The sequence below is a fragment of the Marmota monax genome, unplaced genomic scaffold (assembly GCF_021218885.2).
Source record: "Marmota monax isolate L192 unplaced genomic scaffold, Marmota_monax_Labrador192_F-V1.1 WCK01_AAM20220418_F8-fsc00026, whole genome shotgun sequence".
Lineage (NCBI taxonomy): Eukaryota > Metazoa > Chordata > Mammalia > Rodentia > Sciuridae > Marmota > Marmota monax.
Window position 1 is genome coordinate 4,917,558 of NW_026693108.1, and position 19,901 is coordinate 4,937,458.

The 19,901-nt window shown below is 44.3% G+C and overlaps 1 protein-coding gene across 2 annotated transcripts in view; it reads left to right on the top strand.

Moving 5' to 3' along the window:
* Nalf1 (NALCN channel auxiliary factor 1) overlaps positions 1–19,901 on the top strand; it is a 560,272-nt gene that overhangs the window by 526,791 nt on the left and 13,580 nt on the right. For both annotated transcript variants that reach the window (XM_046454928.2, XM_046454927.2), the window contains exon 2: positions 6,029–6,200. In XM_046454928.2, coding sequence (XP_046310884.1) covers positions 6,029–6,200 — 172 coding nt within the window. The remainder of the gene's footprint in view (positions 1–6,028; positions 6,201–19,901) is intronic.

The following is a 19,901-nucleotide window of genomic DNA, read 5'->3' on the forward strand; positions in this document are numbered from 1 at the left end:
TGGATGACACCTGGAGTGGCGAAATCAATGAACTAGGCCAACATCCCTCTGACTGCAGCTGAGGACAAGCTCACAGTGCAGGGCACAAAGGCAGAGCGCACAGGGCGGGGAGAGGCAGTGATGGGAGAGCGCAGGTGTCAGCGGAAAGCAGAAGAGGTGTCCAGGTATCAGAGGGGTCGAGGGGTGGCCCCACAGAGGGGGATGGAGTCGTGGAGAGTGCAGAAGAGGCTTAGGGCAGCTCCCAGGTTCCTCTGAAAAGATGCTGATTCCAACTTGGTATTGTCCTGAACTTGAGATGTTGAAGAGTTTAACTGAAACAGATCAGATGAGGGAAAGAGAGAGAGAGAGATGGCACTGGAAATAGATGGAGCTCTCACTATCTCCCAGATAACAAATGAATCATGAGGGCGGACTGCGGACCAGATCTGGGGCCTAAGTGATACTGACATTTTGTGGAGGAAAACAGACAAGAACCCAAGACAACAGCACACAGAGGGAGGCCTAGGCGGGCGGGAGGAGGAGGGAAGCCAGGGTACTGCAAGTCGCCAAGTCGGGGGGCTCCCTCTCTGGGCCCACCGTGGTCAGTGCTGGCCAGAGGTCAGATGGGGAATGGCTGACTCAGCAGCTGGGCCGGGGAGCTTGGAATGGAGAGGCCCCTGCTGGAGCCCAACCACAGCGAGATCAAGAGGGAGAGATGAAAGAACAGAAGGTGGGGGACAGAAGAGGTGGAATAGGAGGGCCAGAGGGAGCAAGCCCGCTGGGATCCTAAGTAGGGCACTCTTTCTCCTGAGCCTGCTGAGGGGCTGGCAGACTCTTCTCGGTCTCCCTTCTCCCCTGGGCACAGGTTCAGCCTTGGGCCACGCCTCCTCTCCTTGGGAAAGCACAGGCTGCACGTTGCTGGGCACCTTCTCTGCAGTCAGCTTCTGTGGCCCCCACGTGGCCTGTCCTGGGCAGCAGGCCGGCTGAGGTTGGCGCAGTGGGGCCACACCAGCTGTGTCCCTGTGTGAGTGGACGCCGGCGGCCACGGGCAGCACAGGGCCTCAGCCTGGTGCTGGGAAGGGCGTGGGCTCACCTGGGAATGTGGGGCCGCTGCAGGGCGGCCACAGGCAGCACAGGGCCTCAGCCTGGTGCTGGGAAGGGCGTGGGCGCACCTGGGAATGTGGGGCCGCTGCAGGGGCTCAGGGAGCTCTGCGGCACCAGGGAAAAGCCCAAGCGTAACAGCAGGATCCGAAAAGTGGGTCACAGCCCAGAGCAGGGAGGCGCTCGCAGCCTTCTTCAGGGAGGGGGCCAGAAATACCGTGTGCTGCCCTTGTCTGCCTCTGGTGGCCCAGGGCCTCAGCACTCAGCCTCCCTGCAGATCCTCCCAGACTTGGCTGGGCCTCAGGCAGTGCTTTGGTTTCATATCTTCCCCTCAGAAAGTACCACACTTGCCAGCTTCTGGGTGCACGTGCCTTCAGGAGACACCGACACAGGCAGAGCCGGCAGCAGGCGTTCAGGGACACGAAGGGGAGCTGATTTTGAGCTCCACACCTGCTCAAAACTGTCGCATGCGTTAAGCACCTAACTGCAGCAGCCCGAGGCAGGTGCCAGAGCAGACCAGAGCTCATAAATGTGTGGCCCCAGACACAGGCCAGCAAAGCAGTGGAGCCGACAGAAGTGGACCTAACAAAATGCATCAACAAATGTGGCAGATCAGAAAGAACCGGGACATGAGAAAGGGACCTCTTGGTTTGAAGAGGACAACCATTGCCAATACCTGATGTTTTTCTTTGTACTAAAAATTTGTAGCCAGCACGATATTTTTCTCAGCAGACTAACACATATTTGCAATATAAATCTGCCACTTAACTCTAAGATATAGATATGGATTTGGAGAGGGAAACAAAGTATATTTAAAAAGTAAAGATAATCTGGCCTCCTATTAGGAAAAAAAATGCTAATTGTAGGCATTTTGTGAAAGGTTCTCAACAGATGAGCCATCAGAAGGCATGTCCAGAGCCTTCCTGTAGGGGAAGGCTGATCTATGATCGAGAAGGTCTTTTACCTCCTTGTACTAAATAGCTCCAATGATATGAAGCAAGTATATTCATTTCTTGTCACATGCTTTTGTTTGTCAAACCCTAGGCAGGGGCATCATGAGTGCAAAGCCAGCCTCAGCAACTTAGCAAGGCCCTAAGCAACTTAGCAAGACCGTATCTCTAAGTAAAATATAGAAAGGGCTGGGGATGTTGCTCAGTGGTTTAACACCCTGGGGTTCAATCTCCAGTACCCCCCCCTAAAAAAAAAGAAAAGAAAAAAGTGTTTTCCTTTTAGCTCCATGCCACCACAAAACATCCAATTTTATCAACCTCCCTCCTTCAGAAACTTCTAGAAACGTGTTAGAAGTATCTTGGAGCCACTCATTTCTCTCAGCTTCCTCACCCAAGAGTCCTCTTGGAGGTTTTCTGACCAGAAATTTCAAGTCAGTTTGAGCTCTTCCATAAAGAGAGCTTAGTGCCTCAGCAGAGAGACCATTTTATTCCAACACATCTCTTCTGGCAAGAAAGCGCTTCTTTATGTTGTGCCAATATTTACCTATTTGTTTTCACTCTTACCTTCTGTTTCTACACTTAAAAAAAAGCCACCGTCATTAGCACCCAGCAGCTCCTTAGATACTGAGGCATCTGCAGGTAGCCGCCCCTCTCTACTTCCAGTTACTGCGCGTCCGCAGCCATTTCTGTTCTCCACATGACAGTCTCCAGATGTCTTGCTAACCCAGTATTTCACGTTTCAAGTAATCTTTGTCTAGATTAGAGAAGAATTTTCTTACTTCCCTGGCAAAGCTTTTCCAGTTACCTCTGGAATGTTTTAGCAAATGTGCTGTATGTGTGCCTTGTCTCTTTTATCAGAAACATGTCTACACAGAGAAAAGATGAATCCCCATTTATAGAAAAATTATTTCTCAGACTAGTCTCTCTCTTTTTAAAAAAAAATATTTATTTTTTCGTTTTAGTTGGACATAACACCTTTATTTCACTTGTTTATTTTTGTATGTGGTGCTGAGGATCGAACCCAGGGTCTCACACGTGTGAGGCGAGCACTCTACTGCTGAGCCACAACCCCAGCCCAGACTTAGTCTCTTAAGTAGCAATAAAATATTTTTCCTGTCTTTATTTTGTTTTGATTCTCACTGTTTCTTCCAGTTGCTTTCTGACATGTCTTGTGCCTAGAACTCAAATTTTAGAAAATGTTTAATAGTCAGATGAGAGCTCTTGGCGGCGTGTTCAAATGTTGCTATGTGGATGATCAGGAACTGACATGCAGGGGACCTGGCTGGATATGGTGCGAGGCCTGAGTGCCCCAGACAGCTGTGCAGCAGTGGCCACTTTCTGGCAGACCATCTACCTCCTGCTTATAACACCTGCTTTGATCCCTTATGCATTTTTTGAGTGAAAAATCTCCATACAAATTGAACTAGAAGAACAATGGTTCTGTTCCAAGAGAACAATGCAGAGGAAAAGACTGGGAAAGAGGATTAGTCTGTGTCCCCAGAGACCTTGTCTGTCCCTAATGCTCACGAGAGGCCACTGGGACACCATCCTGACTCTGTCAAAGCCCATGGGGAGCAAGAGTGGGGACATGCACCCCAAGGCCCATGAAAATACATGGAATTGACTGAAATTACATAGGTATACTCGTTAAAAGAAAAATCTTACCTTAGAACAATGTAACTCTAGGCTTTAGAGTTTCAGAAATATGCTCTCTTGGCTGGGAATCCCTTTAAAATTCCCAGAATGTGAGCTTTCCTTACAGTGGAACTTTATTGTTAGGATGTAGACAGAACCATTCCCAAACCCCTCCGGTACCTGGTAGGTAATTAGAACCAAGATTCACACGGTGAACACAGACCAGTCTTAGATCACCTCGGTTTATATCATATATTCATATTTCACATTATATCACACGCATATCAAGTGGTATTCTGCAAAGTATCTTCAATTCAAACTTTAACCCCAAAGAATGATTAAAACCCATTTTATTTTCTCTTCTTCTGAAACAGATGCTTCCAGCCCCTTTCTGATGATGCAGGGGTACCACTTCCACCTGTCACAAAGTGCCTGGGCACACTCCCACCACCTTCCCAGCTGAAATTTAAGGACTCTTAAAGGGATTCCCAGCCAAGAGAGCATTTTTTTCTCTGGTGAAAATTTTCATTGTATACTTTTACATTTAGGACCCACTCAAAAGACCTACAAGAATAGGAATTATTTGTCTGTTTTTGGTTATATGGGTAACTATGGACCACTGACAATGACTTAGCAAATAAGAATCACTTTGGCTATCTAAAATTGGATCTGAAATTGACATTTATCCCATCTTACTCTTGTGGAGGCATCTTGACCAGAGAACATAACTTCATGTTAATGAAATTAATTGGAAGTTAAGAACAGAAATTCTATGCAATCCTCCTTCTAGCAAGCGCCTTTTGAAAAGGAGCACACATGTTGCTTCTGGGTATATCCAAAAACTCCCTGTGATTGCCTAAGTTCTTTGAGAAAGTTTTCAAATTAAACATAGACAAATTATTAAGAACATGACCTTGAGAGTCCTCTAGAATATAAATTTAAATCGTGGGTTTTCCACTTATCCCCTTGAGCAAAGGGGCTAATAGCTACACTTTAACTATATGCCAAAAATTACATGCTAATTGTAACATGCTTAGAACACAGAATAAACATGACAAATGATTGATTATTCTTGCTATTGTTATCTAGACCTTTTAATCTCTTAGTGTCCATGGAACTCTAAACCATTGATGTTTCCCTAGCACACAATGGGCAAAATGTTATCCGAGTAACAGAAAAACCTAGAAACAAACAAACAAAAAAAGCCATCACTGCCAAGGACCCAAGACAAGGCTGAATTTCAGTGATTCATCCCTTTGGTGGATACTGTGGCCAATGTTTATTCCAATTTAAATTGGGGTTATTTTTATGTAAGGAAAAAGTCATCTTTCCCAATTAATATTTCTCTGAATAGCTACCAAAAAACAAAGAAAAATGAAGACAGACTCCTTTCACATCACATTCAATTAGATAAACACCAAACAGCCAAGGTGTGGTGTCACACGCCTTTAATCCCAGTGACTCGACTCCGGAGGGAGGCTGAGACAGGAGATGTGCAAATTCCAGGCCAGTTTCAACAATTTAGCAAGCAACTCAGAGAAACCCTGTCTCAAAACACACACACACACACACAAATAAAAAGGGCTAGGGATGTGGCTCAGTGGTGTGGCACCCCTGGGTTTGATCCCTAGGACCAAAACCAAAACCAAAACAAAACACAGATCCAAGATTGACGTGGATAACATAACCTCTAAACAGGTGACACTGTGGCTGTGACGAGGTTTCCCTCCTCCTAACCTCACCACGGCATGTCATTTCTGATCTATGTTGAGTGTTTCCAGTCTTCCAAGGAGGTTTTTTCTGCATCTGATGTGAGTCATCCATGTAAATGCCCCTGTCTTCCTGTTCTGCGCCTCAGAGGTGCGAGCCAGGCCAGCAGACGGTGCTTCTGCAGCCGGAGCCCTTCTTTAATGACCTTGGCGCCATCTAGTGTCCGATAGAGGCGTCAACGGTATGTCGCGGTCCAGGGAATCACTAGCCACCTTGCTCACTGCAGTAAATAGCTACAGTTTATCCACAGGGTCATTCTGCCTTTTCCCCTATATATCCCTGGGTTTGAAAACTTCACTAAATCCACTGTTGTCCAAAGACACGCATCTGGTAAACCAAATGCCAGAATTCGCCTTGCACATTAGTAAGTTAGTAAGTGCTCAATCGCCGACTGTTTTCTCCTACTGCAGAAATTTGTTGCTACGCTCTTATCGCATGCAGCTGCCACTGTGTAAATATGCTTTCTGGAAATGAGGTTTCCTTATGATCCACTTGAAACCACAGCGTGCTGCTCGCAGTACAGCATGTCCTTTACTGTAGGCAGAGCTCTTGTCACCCCGCCATATTTTTTATTCTTTTTTTTTTTTTTTCAGATTGTCTACAAAGCCTGGCTCTGTTCCCAGTATTTTGAAGTCACACAGTTTAACTGCAGAAAGACAATTCCTTGCAAGCAATACTGTTTGGAGGTTCAGACAAGGTGTCCGTTTATACTGCCCGACAATGATGAAGTCATCTACGGAGGCCTCTCCAGTTTCATCTGCACAGGTAGGAGCGGGCCTGCTCTGCCCGGTGTCTCTCGGGGTTCCTTCTTTTGTGATGTTTCCTTGCTTTGCTGCTTCCTCCCACTCATACAGCCTTTGAAGATGCAGCTGGTAATTTTCCATGCTTGCCCAGATAGAGGCACAGAAAGCACCGCCCCCCCATGATCTGAACACTGTTCAGTGTTTATGCTCCACTGTCTACGCTATCACTGAGTCCACAGTCATGAACTCTGTGAGAGGATAATTCTGCAGGGAACGTGTTAGCAATAGTGAGACACTTACATGTGACTAGGAGTGGGCTGGATTCTGCCTGCATTTTCTCTACATTATATAAGAACAGATGATGGGGAAAGACCGTTAAGGTGATGCTTCTCCAAATTAGCATGTTTATGTCTCCGTGTCTATTTTCTGAGAACTTTATGTTATCTTAAGTATCAGTAGCATAACATATCTGCATAAGTTATTATGTATGTCGGTTTGTGTGTTAGAGCTGCACAAGTGCCAGATACAATTTGAGTTTATATTTCCCATTAACAATGTTTACTTGTTTCCGTGGAGGGCTGAGAGGGGGAGAAACACCAGCAACTGCATGCATTTTCTGGATATTTATAAGCATTATATAACTCAGAGTAAGATGCAAAGGACAAAAGTGGTTCATTTTTGACAATAACATTGAGAATGAGATATTTGGCCAGAGTGAAGTGAAAATCCAAGTTGTTTCTCTGTATTTTGTTATAGTTGGAAAACACAATATCCTTGTAACTACATGTCTTGACTCATACCACGTCTAGTTTTCAAGTTTTAAGGATAAAACACTATCATAAGTGTAGACAAACATGAAAACTCTATTCTTATCTTAGATTTTAGGAAACTCCTCTTAAACACAGTGACATATTGAGATGCAAATGTGAAATCCATCAAATTATTTCCAGATCTCTTGTGCATTAGCCATATTGTTCTAAGTGCAAGTGACAAGCCAGCAAGAGACAGCCCTGCAGTTCTCCTCCTAAGACCTACCTGGAGGAATGGACGGGTGTCTCATGTCACCCTGGGGGGAAGGACCCCTGGCTGTAGGTGAGGAGATGTGGGCTGCTCTTTCTCTCATGCATTCTTCCTGTGACACTACCCTTCCTAGCACATCAGCAATAGCAGTCGCCCTTCCCAACCCATGCCAGTTTGCTCTAAGGGTCACAGATGAGAAGAGCACCCAACAACACAGATCGGCAAATGCCCTTGTATCCAAGATGGTGATCTTTGAAATGTCAAATGGTTTAGCAGTTGTTCTTGTTATTCTACAGATCTGATGCTTAGATCATTTTTTATGTTCCTTCTCTGTTGGGGAGAAAATGAGAAAAGAGAGAGAGGGGAGAGAGAAGGAGAGGGAGGGAGGGAGGGAGGAAGGAAGGAAGGGAGGGAGGGAGGGAGGGAGGGAGGAAGAAGAAGGAAACCAACATCTTTCCTTCCCCCCCCCTTACAAAATTATCTTCTTGCCTTCTGAGATAAATTTCACCAGGCACAGGCAATTTTCAATTTATCTTGAGGTTTACATGGAACTTCCCATTAACAACTGTCAAAATTTGTGGCCCTTAGTTATTGACTATGGGCCAGGGAGGTGTCAGCAGTGCTAGGACTTTGGGGAAAGGCACGGTGTCTTGTGGAATGCTGTCTGCTGTCATGGGCACGCGTGTGGCTTTCTCCTGCAGAAGGTCGGCAGCCTGCACCTGGTTCTTAATGTGGACACTAGCCCAGGCGGGGGTGTAGGTGATGCTGTTTATCCTCAATTGTCTCCTCATCTTCATCCATATCTGTGGATCTCAAAGATGCACTTGGACGTTAACTTCCTTTCTCAGACTTTCAAGGCCAACAGAAAGGGAAAGTCAGGATTGCATTTCCCTCCACACAACGTGGGCCAGAGCACACCTAGTATTTTTAATTGTTTTTAAGTTTTGTAAAAACTTCCTCTCCATAATCACATTGTTAAGGAACCCCACAGGAAGAGAGAGCTGTGTGGCTGGCTCAGGACACAGTGCCTCCTTCATCTCCGTGGAAGGCTACCAGGGCTCTGCTCTAGGAGCCTCTGGGACCTTGCTGTTCTTCCTCCACTCTCCATGTGGCTTCATTACTGAGCCATTAGAGCTGCACGGTCAATGCCGCATGCATATTGCCCTGAAGTTCTGTGAAAGTCTTGGACAGGAAAGATCATGTTTTCAGACTGGTTGTTGAGAGCCACAGCCAAAGGGGCCCCAGCAAACTTCCAGCTGCCAGCAAACTTCCAGCTGCCAGTTGATGATTGGCTCACAGCGGCCCCAGCAAACTTCTAGCAATGTGTTTTTATCTTTGTGTGCTAATAATACATCATCCATATAGTGAAATATTTGTAGTTCAGGATTTTTATTTCTAAGTGGCTGCATTACTTTGTTAACATAAATTTGACACACAGTTGGGCTGTTAGCCATCCCTTGAGAGAGTACTTTCCACTCATATCTCTGATCAGGACCTTCATGATTCAGTGCAGGGATAGTAAATGCAAAACATGGACTATCCTCAGGATGAATTGGAATTGAAAAAAAACAATCTTTAATATCTATAACTAAAACATACCAAGTTTTTGGCAAAGCAGACAATTGAGGAATCCCCGATTGAGCAGGTCCCATAATAACCATCTCATTATTAATGGCTCTTAAATCTTGCAATAATCTCCATTTACCAGATTTCTTTTTGATGACAAAAATGGGAGTATTATGGGGAGATACAGAAGGTTGTATATGTCCTTCCGCTAATTGTTGTTTGACCAGGTCATGGGCTGCTTGTATCTTTTCTTTAGTCAGGGGCCACTGAGGAACCCATACTGGTCTTTCTGATTTCCAAGTAATTTTTATTGTCTCAATGGCCCTTTCTGAAAATCCAACCCATGTCTGTCCGTTCCTTGATCTATTTGTATTGGTGCTGCTATACCTTGTTCTTGTTTTTCTAATCTTTTTCCTTTCCTAAAACCTTGTCTAGCCATAATAGTGGTTGCATTTTGGTTGATGTTATTTGTTAATGTCAAACCTAATTGATCTAGGACATCTCGTCCCCATAAATTTATGGGAAGATGATCCAATACATATGGCTGTATAGTTCCTTCACATCCTTCAGGATCCTTCCAATCTAATACCATTGCACTTCTATGGGGATTAGTCGCCACTCCTAGGCCTTGAAGCGTTTGAGTGGCTTGTTGTAATGGCCAATGTTTTGGCCATTCTTGATGAGAGATGATGCTAAGGTCTGCAACTGTATCCAGTAGCCCATTAAATTCATGACCTTGAATATTTAGTTTTAGCATGGGGCGAGAATCTAAATTTAAAGAAAGCATAACCCAGTCTACACCTGTGGAGCCTAATCCCTTGGAACCTCTTTCTACAGCACAACTGGAAAATTTATCATGTAGGCTGGGTATTATTAGTAACTGTGCTATTCTATCTCCTGGTGAAATTACTGATATACCCTTTGGAGAACTGGCTATAATTTTTATTTCACCTTCATAATTGGGATCAATTACCCCAGGACTTATCATAAGTCCTTTTAGAGTAGAAGAGCTGCATCCCAATAATAAGCTTACTGTTCCTTTGGGAAGAGGTCCTTTTACCCCTGTGGGAATGATCTGAACTCCCATCTCTGGAGTTAGTACTGATCTGGCGGAGGCGCAGATGTCCAACCCTGCGCTCCCTCAGGTTTGTCTGATGAGGGATCTGATGGACAGTGTGTCCTGGGCACTACCCTGACGGGGTTGCTGGGTTCCTCCAGTGCTCCGTATATTTGTGGTTTTGGGCCCCGGAGCATTGGGCACCCCTGTCCATTTTTTGGCAACGGAGCCTGATGCCTTTCTCCACGATATCGTGGATAAACACCTGGTCCTTGTTCGTTTTTTGATAATGGAGTACCCTCTATGGTGGTTTGAGAACGGCATTCATTAGCCCAATGTCTCCCTCTACGGCATCGTGGGCAAATACCCGGTATTCTACTCCTTTGATACCTAGTTTTGTTAAACCATCCTCCTATGGGGCAATTCCTTTTAAAATGTCCTGTTTGTTCACAATTGTAGCATGTTCTTGGCCTGGCATCTAAAGCCTGTTTTACTGCAGCTGCCACGACTTGCTCTTGTTCATTAATATCTCTACATAATTTAATATATGTGTCTAAATCTTCATGTTTCCATGGTCTAATGACTTCTCTGCACCAACGATTTGCTTGCTCATAAGCCAGTTGTTTTATTAATGGCATTGCTTGTTCTGTATTCCCAAAAACTCTGGTAGCTGTTTGAATAAGCCTATCTACAAATTCAGCATAAGGTTCATTAGCTCCTTGTATTACCTTAGATAATTGACCTTGTAAACCTCCATGTCCTTGTAAAGTCTTCCATGCCTTAATTGCATCTGCATCTTCTTTCCTGGAGATGGCCAGGCCTCTGGAGATTCTGTGACCACACAGGATCATATCGTCTCCCCAGGGTCTGGGGGTGTCCCTGATGAGTGCTCCTCTGTGCACTGCTACCTTGCCAAATGCATGAGGGTCCCCAGGGAACAGCTTCAGCTTGGAAGAAATCAGCTCAGAGATGCAGTAGGGCTGGCTGGAGGAGCACCCTGTGCTCAGCATTCGTCCCAAACTCCAAGTCGCACATTTTTCAGAGGTTCCTCTTCTTAGTGTGCTCAAAGGCTGGGCTACCTGGTCTTCTAAGTATGTGTGGAGGGAGCATGAGCCATTGTAGGCTCCTTAGTGCACATTGAGGGAATCATCTTCCAAACCGACCAACGAGCAGACTCAACACAGGGGAACAATCTTCCCCACTCCCAGCTAGCTGCTGACATCCCAGGCCACCTGGATGGCGGCTCATGGCAGCATGGCCTACGCACCAGCAGTAGCCCCTTCACTAAACCAGGCTCTGTGGCAGCCATCAAACACGTCCCACACATCCCAGGAGGAGGAGTGCATCAAGCTAATCTTAATCTTTGCCTCTGGTAATTTTTTTTTAATAACACAAAAATGTAAGTGAGGTATTATACTGAAAATTATCAATTATCATCAAGGATTGAAGTCAAGGTTGCAGTTTTCTTCAAATTCAACACACTCACTTCAGCTGTTTCCTCACTATCTAAAATGCACAGGATTGGCAGCTCCTGGGAGAGACAGTGCCCTCTTTGATGCTGAGGATTCTCAACTTATTCCTTTTGTCAATGTCCCCGCTATTGAGTGAGTGCATAATTGTAAGTGTCACTGTCAGGTACAAGTGATGAACAATCTTGTTCAAGGTGCTTCTCCTTTGTGACAAACCAGTGGTATTGTGACCACTTCTCCTCAAAGTACTCTGTACCCAGCCTTTTAGGGATATGTAATTGGAGGGACCCCAAGTTCTTCTTCATGTTGTTTTATGAGACATACTGATACTGGAAATTTCTATCATTTAAAAAAGTGAATCTCAGCACCTGCTATTAGTGAACTAGAAGATTCAGACCAGATAAAATTTATCTAAATAAACACGTTTTCTTCACAATTTTGGTACCTGTTATTAAATTCAACACTCAGTGTACCATTTCTTTATAATGTGTATGTGACAGACCCACGTGCTAAATGTCAAAGTTTGAAATTTATTTTGATCATCCACTGCTATATGTGACTGTGATCCTCAGTAAACCCATAACTTATTAAGAAGGAACCTCTGAGGATGAACAGTGTCTTTGACCCAGGGTGTTACAGAAGGTCATGACCAATCCCAGGTGGCAAGGGCACAGCCTCCTATGCTTAATTCTGATTCTGTTTTAGGAGAAAAAGGAAAGACACTGTACCTGCCATCTCTATGGTTTCTCAGTTAAAGAACAAAACCTACACATCATAAAGGAGGGGTTGAAGGTTAATCAGGGGGAAGTTCTGCGTGGTGGTAGGGCAGGACCCAGGCCTGAGTCGGTGTGGGGCCGGCCGGCTGCAGGGCTCCAGGTGGGTGGGCTCAGCTCCGGCCCCGGCTCACCATGCACCGCTGTCGCAGCTCGTCTCCCTCTGCAGAGCGAGGGGGTGGGCGGCTCTGGGCTCAGCCGTCACGGGGTAATTACGTGGGTTTCCCTCTCCAACCTCCTCGCCTCCATCTAGAGTCCCCAGAGAACTCCTTGATTGCTTACCTGTAATAGGGAGCCGAGATTAAGAAACCAGGCAGCGGAGGATCGCAGGCTGTGGGTGCTATGGCAACAAACATGGGAAATTACCCTTTGATTGACGGATAGAATAGACCCGGCGCGATCTGTTCGTAGGGAAATTAGTGAAAGAACAAAAGTAAAAGTTGGTCCGCTGAGGGTTACTGACAACGGAGATGAAACATATTTTCAGAATTCTACGTAAATTCTGCATCCCATTTTTCAGCTGTGACAAGAACGAGGTTCTGTTTCTGCCTCTCGGGAAAACACCGTGGGCTGCTGCGGTTCCCCCGTGACAGGCAGGGTGAGCGCGCGGGGACGGCGCCCCCTGGCGGCCGCGCTGCGCCACTGCACCGCCGCCGAGAGACTCGGAATCCCGCAGGAGAAAATAGATGGGCGTGCGGATCTCACCACAGAGGAGTTTCCGAAGTGTCTCCTGTCTTAAAGTTCACGTTTGAGAGAGTTTCCAAGAGAGAAAGACTAAACGATCCCCAAATCCCATTCAAAGTGGCCAGCGAGCTGAGCAGGATTTTAAAAGAGAACAGATTTTTTCTCATTAAAAGAGGATTTTGGCAGAAAAAAAATCTGCTTCCCAGAGATTTTCAAAATAGTCACCCATACTATGTTGCATTTCTGAATTTTCCCTAGTGTGTTTCTATGTTTAATTGCTTTTTAAACTATAATTTTTTTTTCTAAAAAAAGAAAAAGAAATGCCACTTTAGTTTTAGGATCATTTGATCCTAAGCAAAATTTATCACAGTTTGGGCCAAAGAAGAAATGTGAAGAGAGATGCTATGTATAGAATAAAATTTTTAAAATAAGAGAATAAGTTATAAAAATAAATGAAATTTAGTAACTTTATATGATTGTGATACCTTCCACTGGAATCCTGGTGCTGGGCGTCACACCTCTTGCATGCTAGGTAAAACTCTACCACTGAGCTACATCCCATTTTATTTTGAGACAGGGTCTTCTTGCTGAGGCTGGCCTTGAACTTATAATTCTGCACCAGCCTCTGGAGTAGCTGGGATTACAGGCATGTGGCAACACACCTGGCTTAGAATACTGTACTTGTGAGGTTTATTCCAGTTAGTATCTGCATTCAGATCTTTCACACTTAAGATTGCTCTTCCTGACTTCTACCTTCATGTGTATTCCCAAAAGCTCATTTGCCTCTGCAAGGAAACAGAATGTGTGTGTGTGTGTGGGGGGGGGGGGGGGGGGAGGGGCCTGGAGTAGATGTAAAGATGCCTGGATTCTGCCAGTAGTTTTGCAAAGTCAGGCCCCCCAAACAGCTCCTCCTCTCTATAAGCAACTAACGCTGCTGAGCCCATCCAACACCCAATGGGAGGGAGACAGCTAGTCCAGCCAGGAGGCTAAGGAAACCAGCTCAGCATTTGCATGAACTGGGGGAACCAGTCCGCAGAGGTTTCCTGGCAGTGAGCAATGAGCTCGCTGCTCCAGGGACCATTGAGGTCTAGACTGTGGCTGCACAAGGAGACTCAGCAGAGAACAGGGTAGTTGGCTTTTTGAGGTCCCTGAGGGAAGATCTTAGTGACACCAGCCAACAATTGCCCATTGACCTTCCAGCAGAAGTGACATGGCATCTGGCAGTCCCATGCAGTCTTCTCTGGCCCCTTTGTCCAGTTGGACTACTGGATGCCACCCTAAGGTAAGGCAGTGCCAGGTGCCCAGAGTCGAGTAGGTTGGTGCACCCTGGGTGGAAAGGAATCAATCCATTCAGAGACACCCCCGCCCCCTGCCCAGCACAAGGAGGTGACAGTGCCCATAGCAGCATGGCTTCCTGAACCCCACGACAGAGAGGAGACTCAGGCATCCGTGACAGCAAAATCTTATTCAATGAGGTTGTTCACCTACAAAAATAAATAAATAAATTATGAAGAACCAACCCCTCTGCAGCTGCTCTGGACACCAAATTGCTTTGAATAGCACCATCATTCCACATGGCTGTAAGATCAAGGCAGGAACGCCCGGCTCACTGACCCCTTGGGATCTGGTGCTGCTTTCGCCCAGGATTAACCCCAAATCTGCTACTTCAGAAGCAGGAAGAGCTCCACATTTCCCAGCTAAGAGTCCAGTGTGTGTATCTCCAGTGGAACAGGAAATGGCCAGCCAGTCCATCCTGAAATCAGTGTGTGAGTAAAGGTTTCCCTACTCTGGTGGAGCTGGGGAAAGCCAGTCCGTGGCTTCCGCAGAAGAGGGAGGAGCCACAGCCTGCAGTCCCTGCATGCTTAAGTGGTTCCACAAACATGCCCTGGCTTCTCAACAGCATATATCCCATTAAAAATGAATGCTACAAGCATTTTGCAACCCAGACCAATTTTTTTTCTGGTTAAATAAGAGAACAGTCTGTCTCACTGTTCTTGAAAAAAAGTTGTGCTTAGACGGCTAACATTGTCAGTCGGGTTGGTGAGGGAGGCTTTCAGTTTGTACATGAACACACCAAAACTGTGCTGATGTAAAGGGGAAAGACAGACCACGGTCTAAGGTACTCATCTGAATCTAAATAACCTCAGTCTAATTTGTGTTATAGGTACCACATAATAGATAATATCTGTAGCATAGATCAACGTATAGCATATTTACATGTGAAATTCACATATATTATTTATATATGCAAGTAACACTTGTAGACATGTATTATTACATGCATATGTAAATGTATGAAATACTTATGAAATGGTTAAATTTCCCAAGAAACATAGGTAATGGAAAGAGGAAATATTTTAGTTTTAAATGTTGAAGTTCAGTTTTTTAAGTGTGGGCTTTAAAAATAGTTTTAAAATCAATTCTATGAGAAGAAAGGTTTGGGGACGATTTGAATAGGGCAGCTCTGATGGAAATGTGGGGCCTCCCCAAGGAGAAAATTGAAAGCATGAGGCTTCCTTGAAAATGCATCTTCCAGAATGCTCTTTGAAGACTCTAGTTTGATCTGTGTTACCCTGTTGGGATCTCTAACCTCAAGCATGGCACATTTTAAGTGGGTTCCCCAAACTGAGCATTACAGGTCGAGTTGTGTCTCCCAAAGGCATATACTGCATGCTGATTCCTGCATCTCGGATGGTGATGGGTGGTGTCTCTGAGGTCTTAATGGAGTCTGTTCGGTTAGACTGCAGCCAAGAGGCTGGGCTCTCTTCCTATTTGATGGTGTAGTGCTCTGCACGGGCTGCATGGCTGATATAGAGGAAATGAGCTCTCACAGTGCTGAGGCTGTACGTCCAAGATGGAGGTGTGGGCAGCGGTGGGGGCCTCCGCTCGGCCTGTGGATGGCTTCCTCCCACTCCACATGCAGTGCTTCCTCTGTCACGCTCCTGGTGTCTCTCTGTGTGTCCAATTCCCTTTTCTCCTAAGGCCACTAGTCATGCTGGATTAGGGCTCACCCCAAAGATCTGCTTCTCACAGAACCATTTCTTTAAAAGTCATTTCTCCAAAAACAGTACATTCCCAGGGACAAGGATTTAACTGTGTGAAGTTGGGGAGAAAAAAATTCATCCCATAACAAGGTTCGTATAAGAAGAGAAAGTGTGGACACATGGATGCACTGTGGGCAAAGAAAGTGAAGAAGACAACTTTGTCTGCAGCCCTGGCAGAGCCATGCCCAGAGAAGTGGCTTGCAATGGTGGAGAGAAACAGATGAGTTCAATGTTGGTCTGTGAATAAATTGTAACTTTCACATGGAGACATTTTTTTTTTAATTCAAAATTTCTGCAGGATTAGAGGTCAGGAAGCAGATAAAAAGGGATTTTAAAGAGGACAAGGGCCCAGTCCAGAAGTCTTAAAGGATAATGATCATATGGAGAGTCAGCATTAGCATTATAGATCATCTTGGTTTGTAAAATGAAACCATTTTTGTAAATTTCACAAATCTTCCTTTGAAGGAACATAGCAGTGTGAATCTGTGACACCGCTGTGCATGCTGTGTCCAATTTTTCATGTTTAAATAATTGGAAGATTTTAGACCTGAGACTGAAAAACCCTTCATCTCAGGAGAAAACTGTACTCAGTGACTTTTCCCTTTGAAAAATATCTAGACACTCTGAACTTCTGCTCAATATTGCTGAAACCCTGAAACTGCTCTAAATAATAAAGCCTGTTTAAAAGGGGAAAAAAAGGAATATATATATATTTTTAAAAAGTCTAGCAGAATAAGCTTTTTGTCTCTAGGGAAATTTCCTTTGGTTAAGAAATATGTTTGTTCTATCATTTTCAACTTGATTTTATGAGCTTCTCATGTGGCTTTGAAAAGAGATAAAGACAAATTGCTTTATGCAACAGTTTGACCAATTCCTCATTGGCTTTTAGATTCTCAATCTTTTAAACATTTGATTTATTTATTTTCAATACTGAGGATTGAATCAAAGGGTGCTGTACCACTGAGCTACATCCCCAGCTTTATTTATTTATTTATTTGAGGCAGGTCTTGCTGACTTGCCAGGCTGCCCTCAGATTTGCAGTCGGCCTACTGTCCAATTCCCATTCTGCATCCCTTCAAAATAAACGACTTCTCTCTTCATTCCTTTCTGTATTTTTTTTTACCCAGAGAGATAATAACTTTTAATCGCATGGAGAATCACCATCAGTAAAAGCATCAAATTTATTATAAATCATGAGCTCCATCAAATGACCTAAGAAGTGAATGGGAGTCTATGAGAGAAGGTCCAAATGCAAAGAGCTGCAGGCGCTGGGCTGTGGCAGCCTGACGGTGGGTTTCGTGTTGGTCGCCCCACACAGCAGGAGAATTGAGACTGAGTCCTCAAGAAGAGACGTCCTGATCAATAAGGAAGGTCTTCCAGGAGGGCAGAGAGATGCCGCCTTGTCTCCTTGGTTCACGGTTCACTGCGTGGTCCATTACGCTTTTCTGTTCTTTCCTTTCCCCAGTTCTTTAGATTGTAATTGGAATAGCTGAAATTCTTCTAATAGTGACTTTCTTGTCATGAGCTTGGCTCCAGCGGGTTATTTCCCTGCTTTTATTATAAAATACTTGTTAGGCTTACTGTGCTAGGGAGAAATGCAAATGACTAATTGCACTGAATACATCTAAGCTGATTTCCTCCTCCTTCACACTTTTCCAATGGAGAAGTACACCCTGCTTCTTTGCCCCTAAGTATCTCCTCTTCATTTTCAGTCCTTCTCTTGCCTCTTCATTCATTTGATGATCATTTCCTAAAAGCTCTTTGTGCTACATATTCCACTGCTGACAGAACTTGCCAAGTGGTTCTGTAGGTCAGAAGCTCCTCCTGGGGCTGAATCACGGGTCTGCAGGCTGGCTCCCCTGCACAGGTGTCATCTCTCAGACAGTTGGCAGAATGCAGTTTCTTGCTGTTGTGACACTCAGGCCCTGTTGCTTTGCTGCCTGTCAGCTGACGGTTGCTCTCAGTTTCCAGAAGCCACCATGTTCCTTGACTCCCTCCTCCATCTTCAAAGGGAACAGTGGTTGAGAGTCCTTCATACGTCATCTCTTTCTTATCCACCCTCTGCCTTCTTTCCACTTTGAGAGCTCTTGTGATTGCATTAGTCCTGCATGGATAGTCCAGAAAAATCACCTTATTTTAAGGTCTTCCAGCAAGCTAACTTAATTCCTTCTGCATCCTCAATTCTTTTTGCCATGTTCCATAAATTATGCACACTTCTGAAGATTAAGAAGTGGACCTTCTTTCTAATAGTGATCCATCATTCTTTCTACCATATCTGTATTGCACCAATCTTGTGCCGGATGTTGTTAATACAAAAGGGATCAATAGACCTGGTCATGACCTAAGAAACACATGTTCATCTGCAGAAGTAAGCAATTAAACACATTCCAGCCTAGAAGCTTTGTATGTTCAGTTTTAAGCATGGATAGAGGAGGAAAGAAACTAAGGATAGAGAAGGCTGTTTTTGAAAATTTACAGAAGTGGAAAGGGAAGACAGAGAAACTGTTTCCTTGGTCCTTTTTATTTTCTTTTACATTATTTCTTAATATCTAATTCTTAAGTGAATGCACATGACTTTGTCTCTCTCTCCCTCCCTTCCTTCTTCCATTCTTCCTTCATTACCAGTTGTCTCTCCTTTTCCATGTCTCTGTTTATGCAGGAAACAGAACTATAAAGAATGCTGTCCCACTGGGGTCGAATGGAATGACAGGCACATCAGACACTGCAGATGACCAGCGCAGAGGGGCCCAGGAGCCAGCTCCTGCCTGGCTCACACTGTACTGCCTCTAGGAGACAGGGACTCGAAAATGACATTATTTTTCTTTATGTTTTTTCCTTTAATAGGTCTTCTAACTCTTCTAAAAAATGTGTTTTTGAAAAAAAATAATCTTCAGAAAGACATGTAAACTATTGTAAAAGTGACTATCTTGGTCATTTTGAAGAATAGATATTCTAGGTATCCTAATTAAGAGTTGCAATTGGATATTAAATCCTGTTGTTTATAAAAGAAGGAGAAAAGGATGATTCCCTGGCATTATACCTCTACCACTTTAAATTCATTCTTTGACTAATTAGTGATAATGATCAGATCCTTTGCAATGTGCTAAAACTTCAGAGTCTTTTGTCTTCAACATATATGTACACCAGCTGAGCGTGGTGGCACACCCCTGGAATCCCAGGCTCAGGAGGCTGAGGCAGGAGGATCACAAGTCCAAAGCCAACCTCAGCAACTTAGCAAGGCCTAAGCAGTTTAGCAAGACCCTGCCCCAAAATAAAAAATAAAAAGGTCTGGGATTGTGGCTCAGTGATTAATCACACCAGGTTCAATCTCTGGTGCAAAATAATAATAATAACAACAATAACAACATGTAAACCAATGACCCAAAAGGGCTGCGCCTGGGAAGCAAAACAGAAAAGATCCAAGATACCATTGGGTGCAATGAGTTATAATTTTATTTCCCTATCTGGCGCTGAACTAGGGGAATAAAAACTATCATTCTGCCAGAGACATTCTGTTTGGCAACTGGCATACCAGAGTCTGAATTAGATGATTATTCCCTATCACTCTGCAGAAAGTGTGCAACTCCAAGATAACAGTCTAATTTTTGATGGAAGAAAGCAGTTCCGTGGAGTGGTGTCCAGGCCCACAGAACCGAGGCTCCACCCCCAGCCCTGCCTGCTGCCAGCACTACATTGCTTCCCAAGTGCTTGAGACTCCTTTTAGAAAATTACTGTCTCATGTTATTTTTATTTGAATGTTCTACTTCAAATGGTGGAAGTACTGCAAGTCGATTCAATTCAAATCTGAAAATATAAAGGTGGTTAATTATTGTAGATAATGTTTTTGTCAGATTTAAAATCGACTCAAAAATATTGAGTCTCGTTTTCAGACCTGCTCTATGGATTGCTATCTTATATTTTCTTTAAAAGAACATTGCTTCCTCTTAGAGTCTAGGTCTTGCCAACTTAAGCTTTAGCATTTGTTTTGAGTAAAAAGTTTTGTTTAAAATCACAACTGTTTTCTTTTTTAACATTTAATATTTCAAAAACTAGTGAATCAAATCAGAAAAATAATTCCCTCCTAACTCATTGAAAAACAACCACATTTCT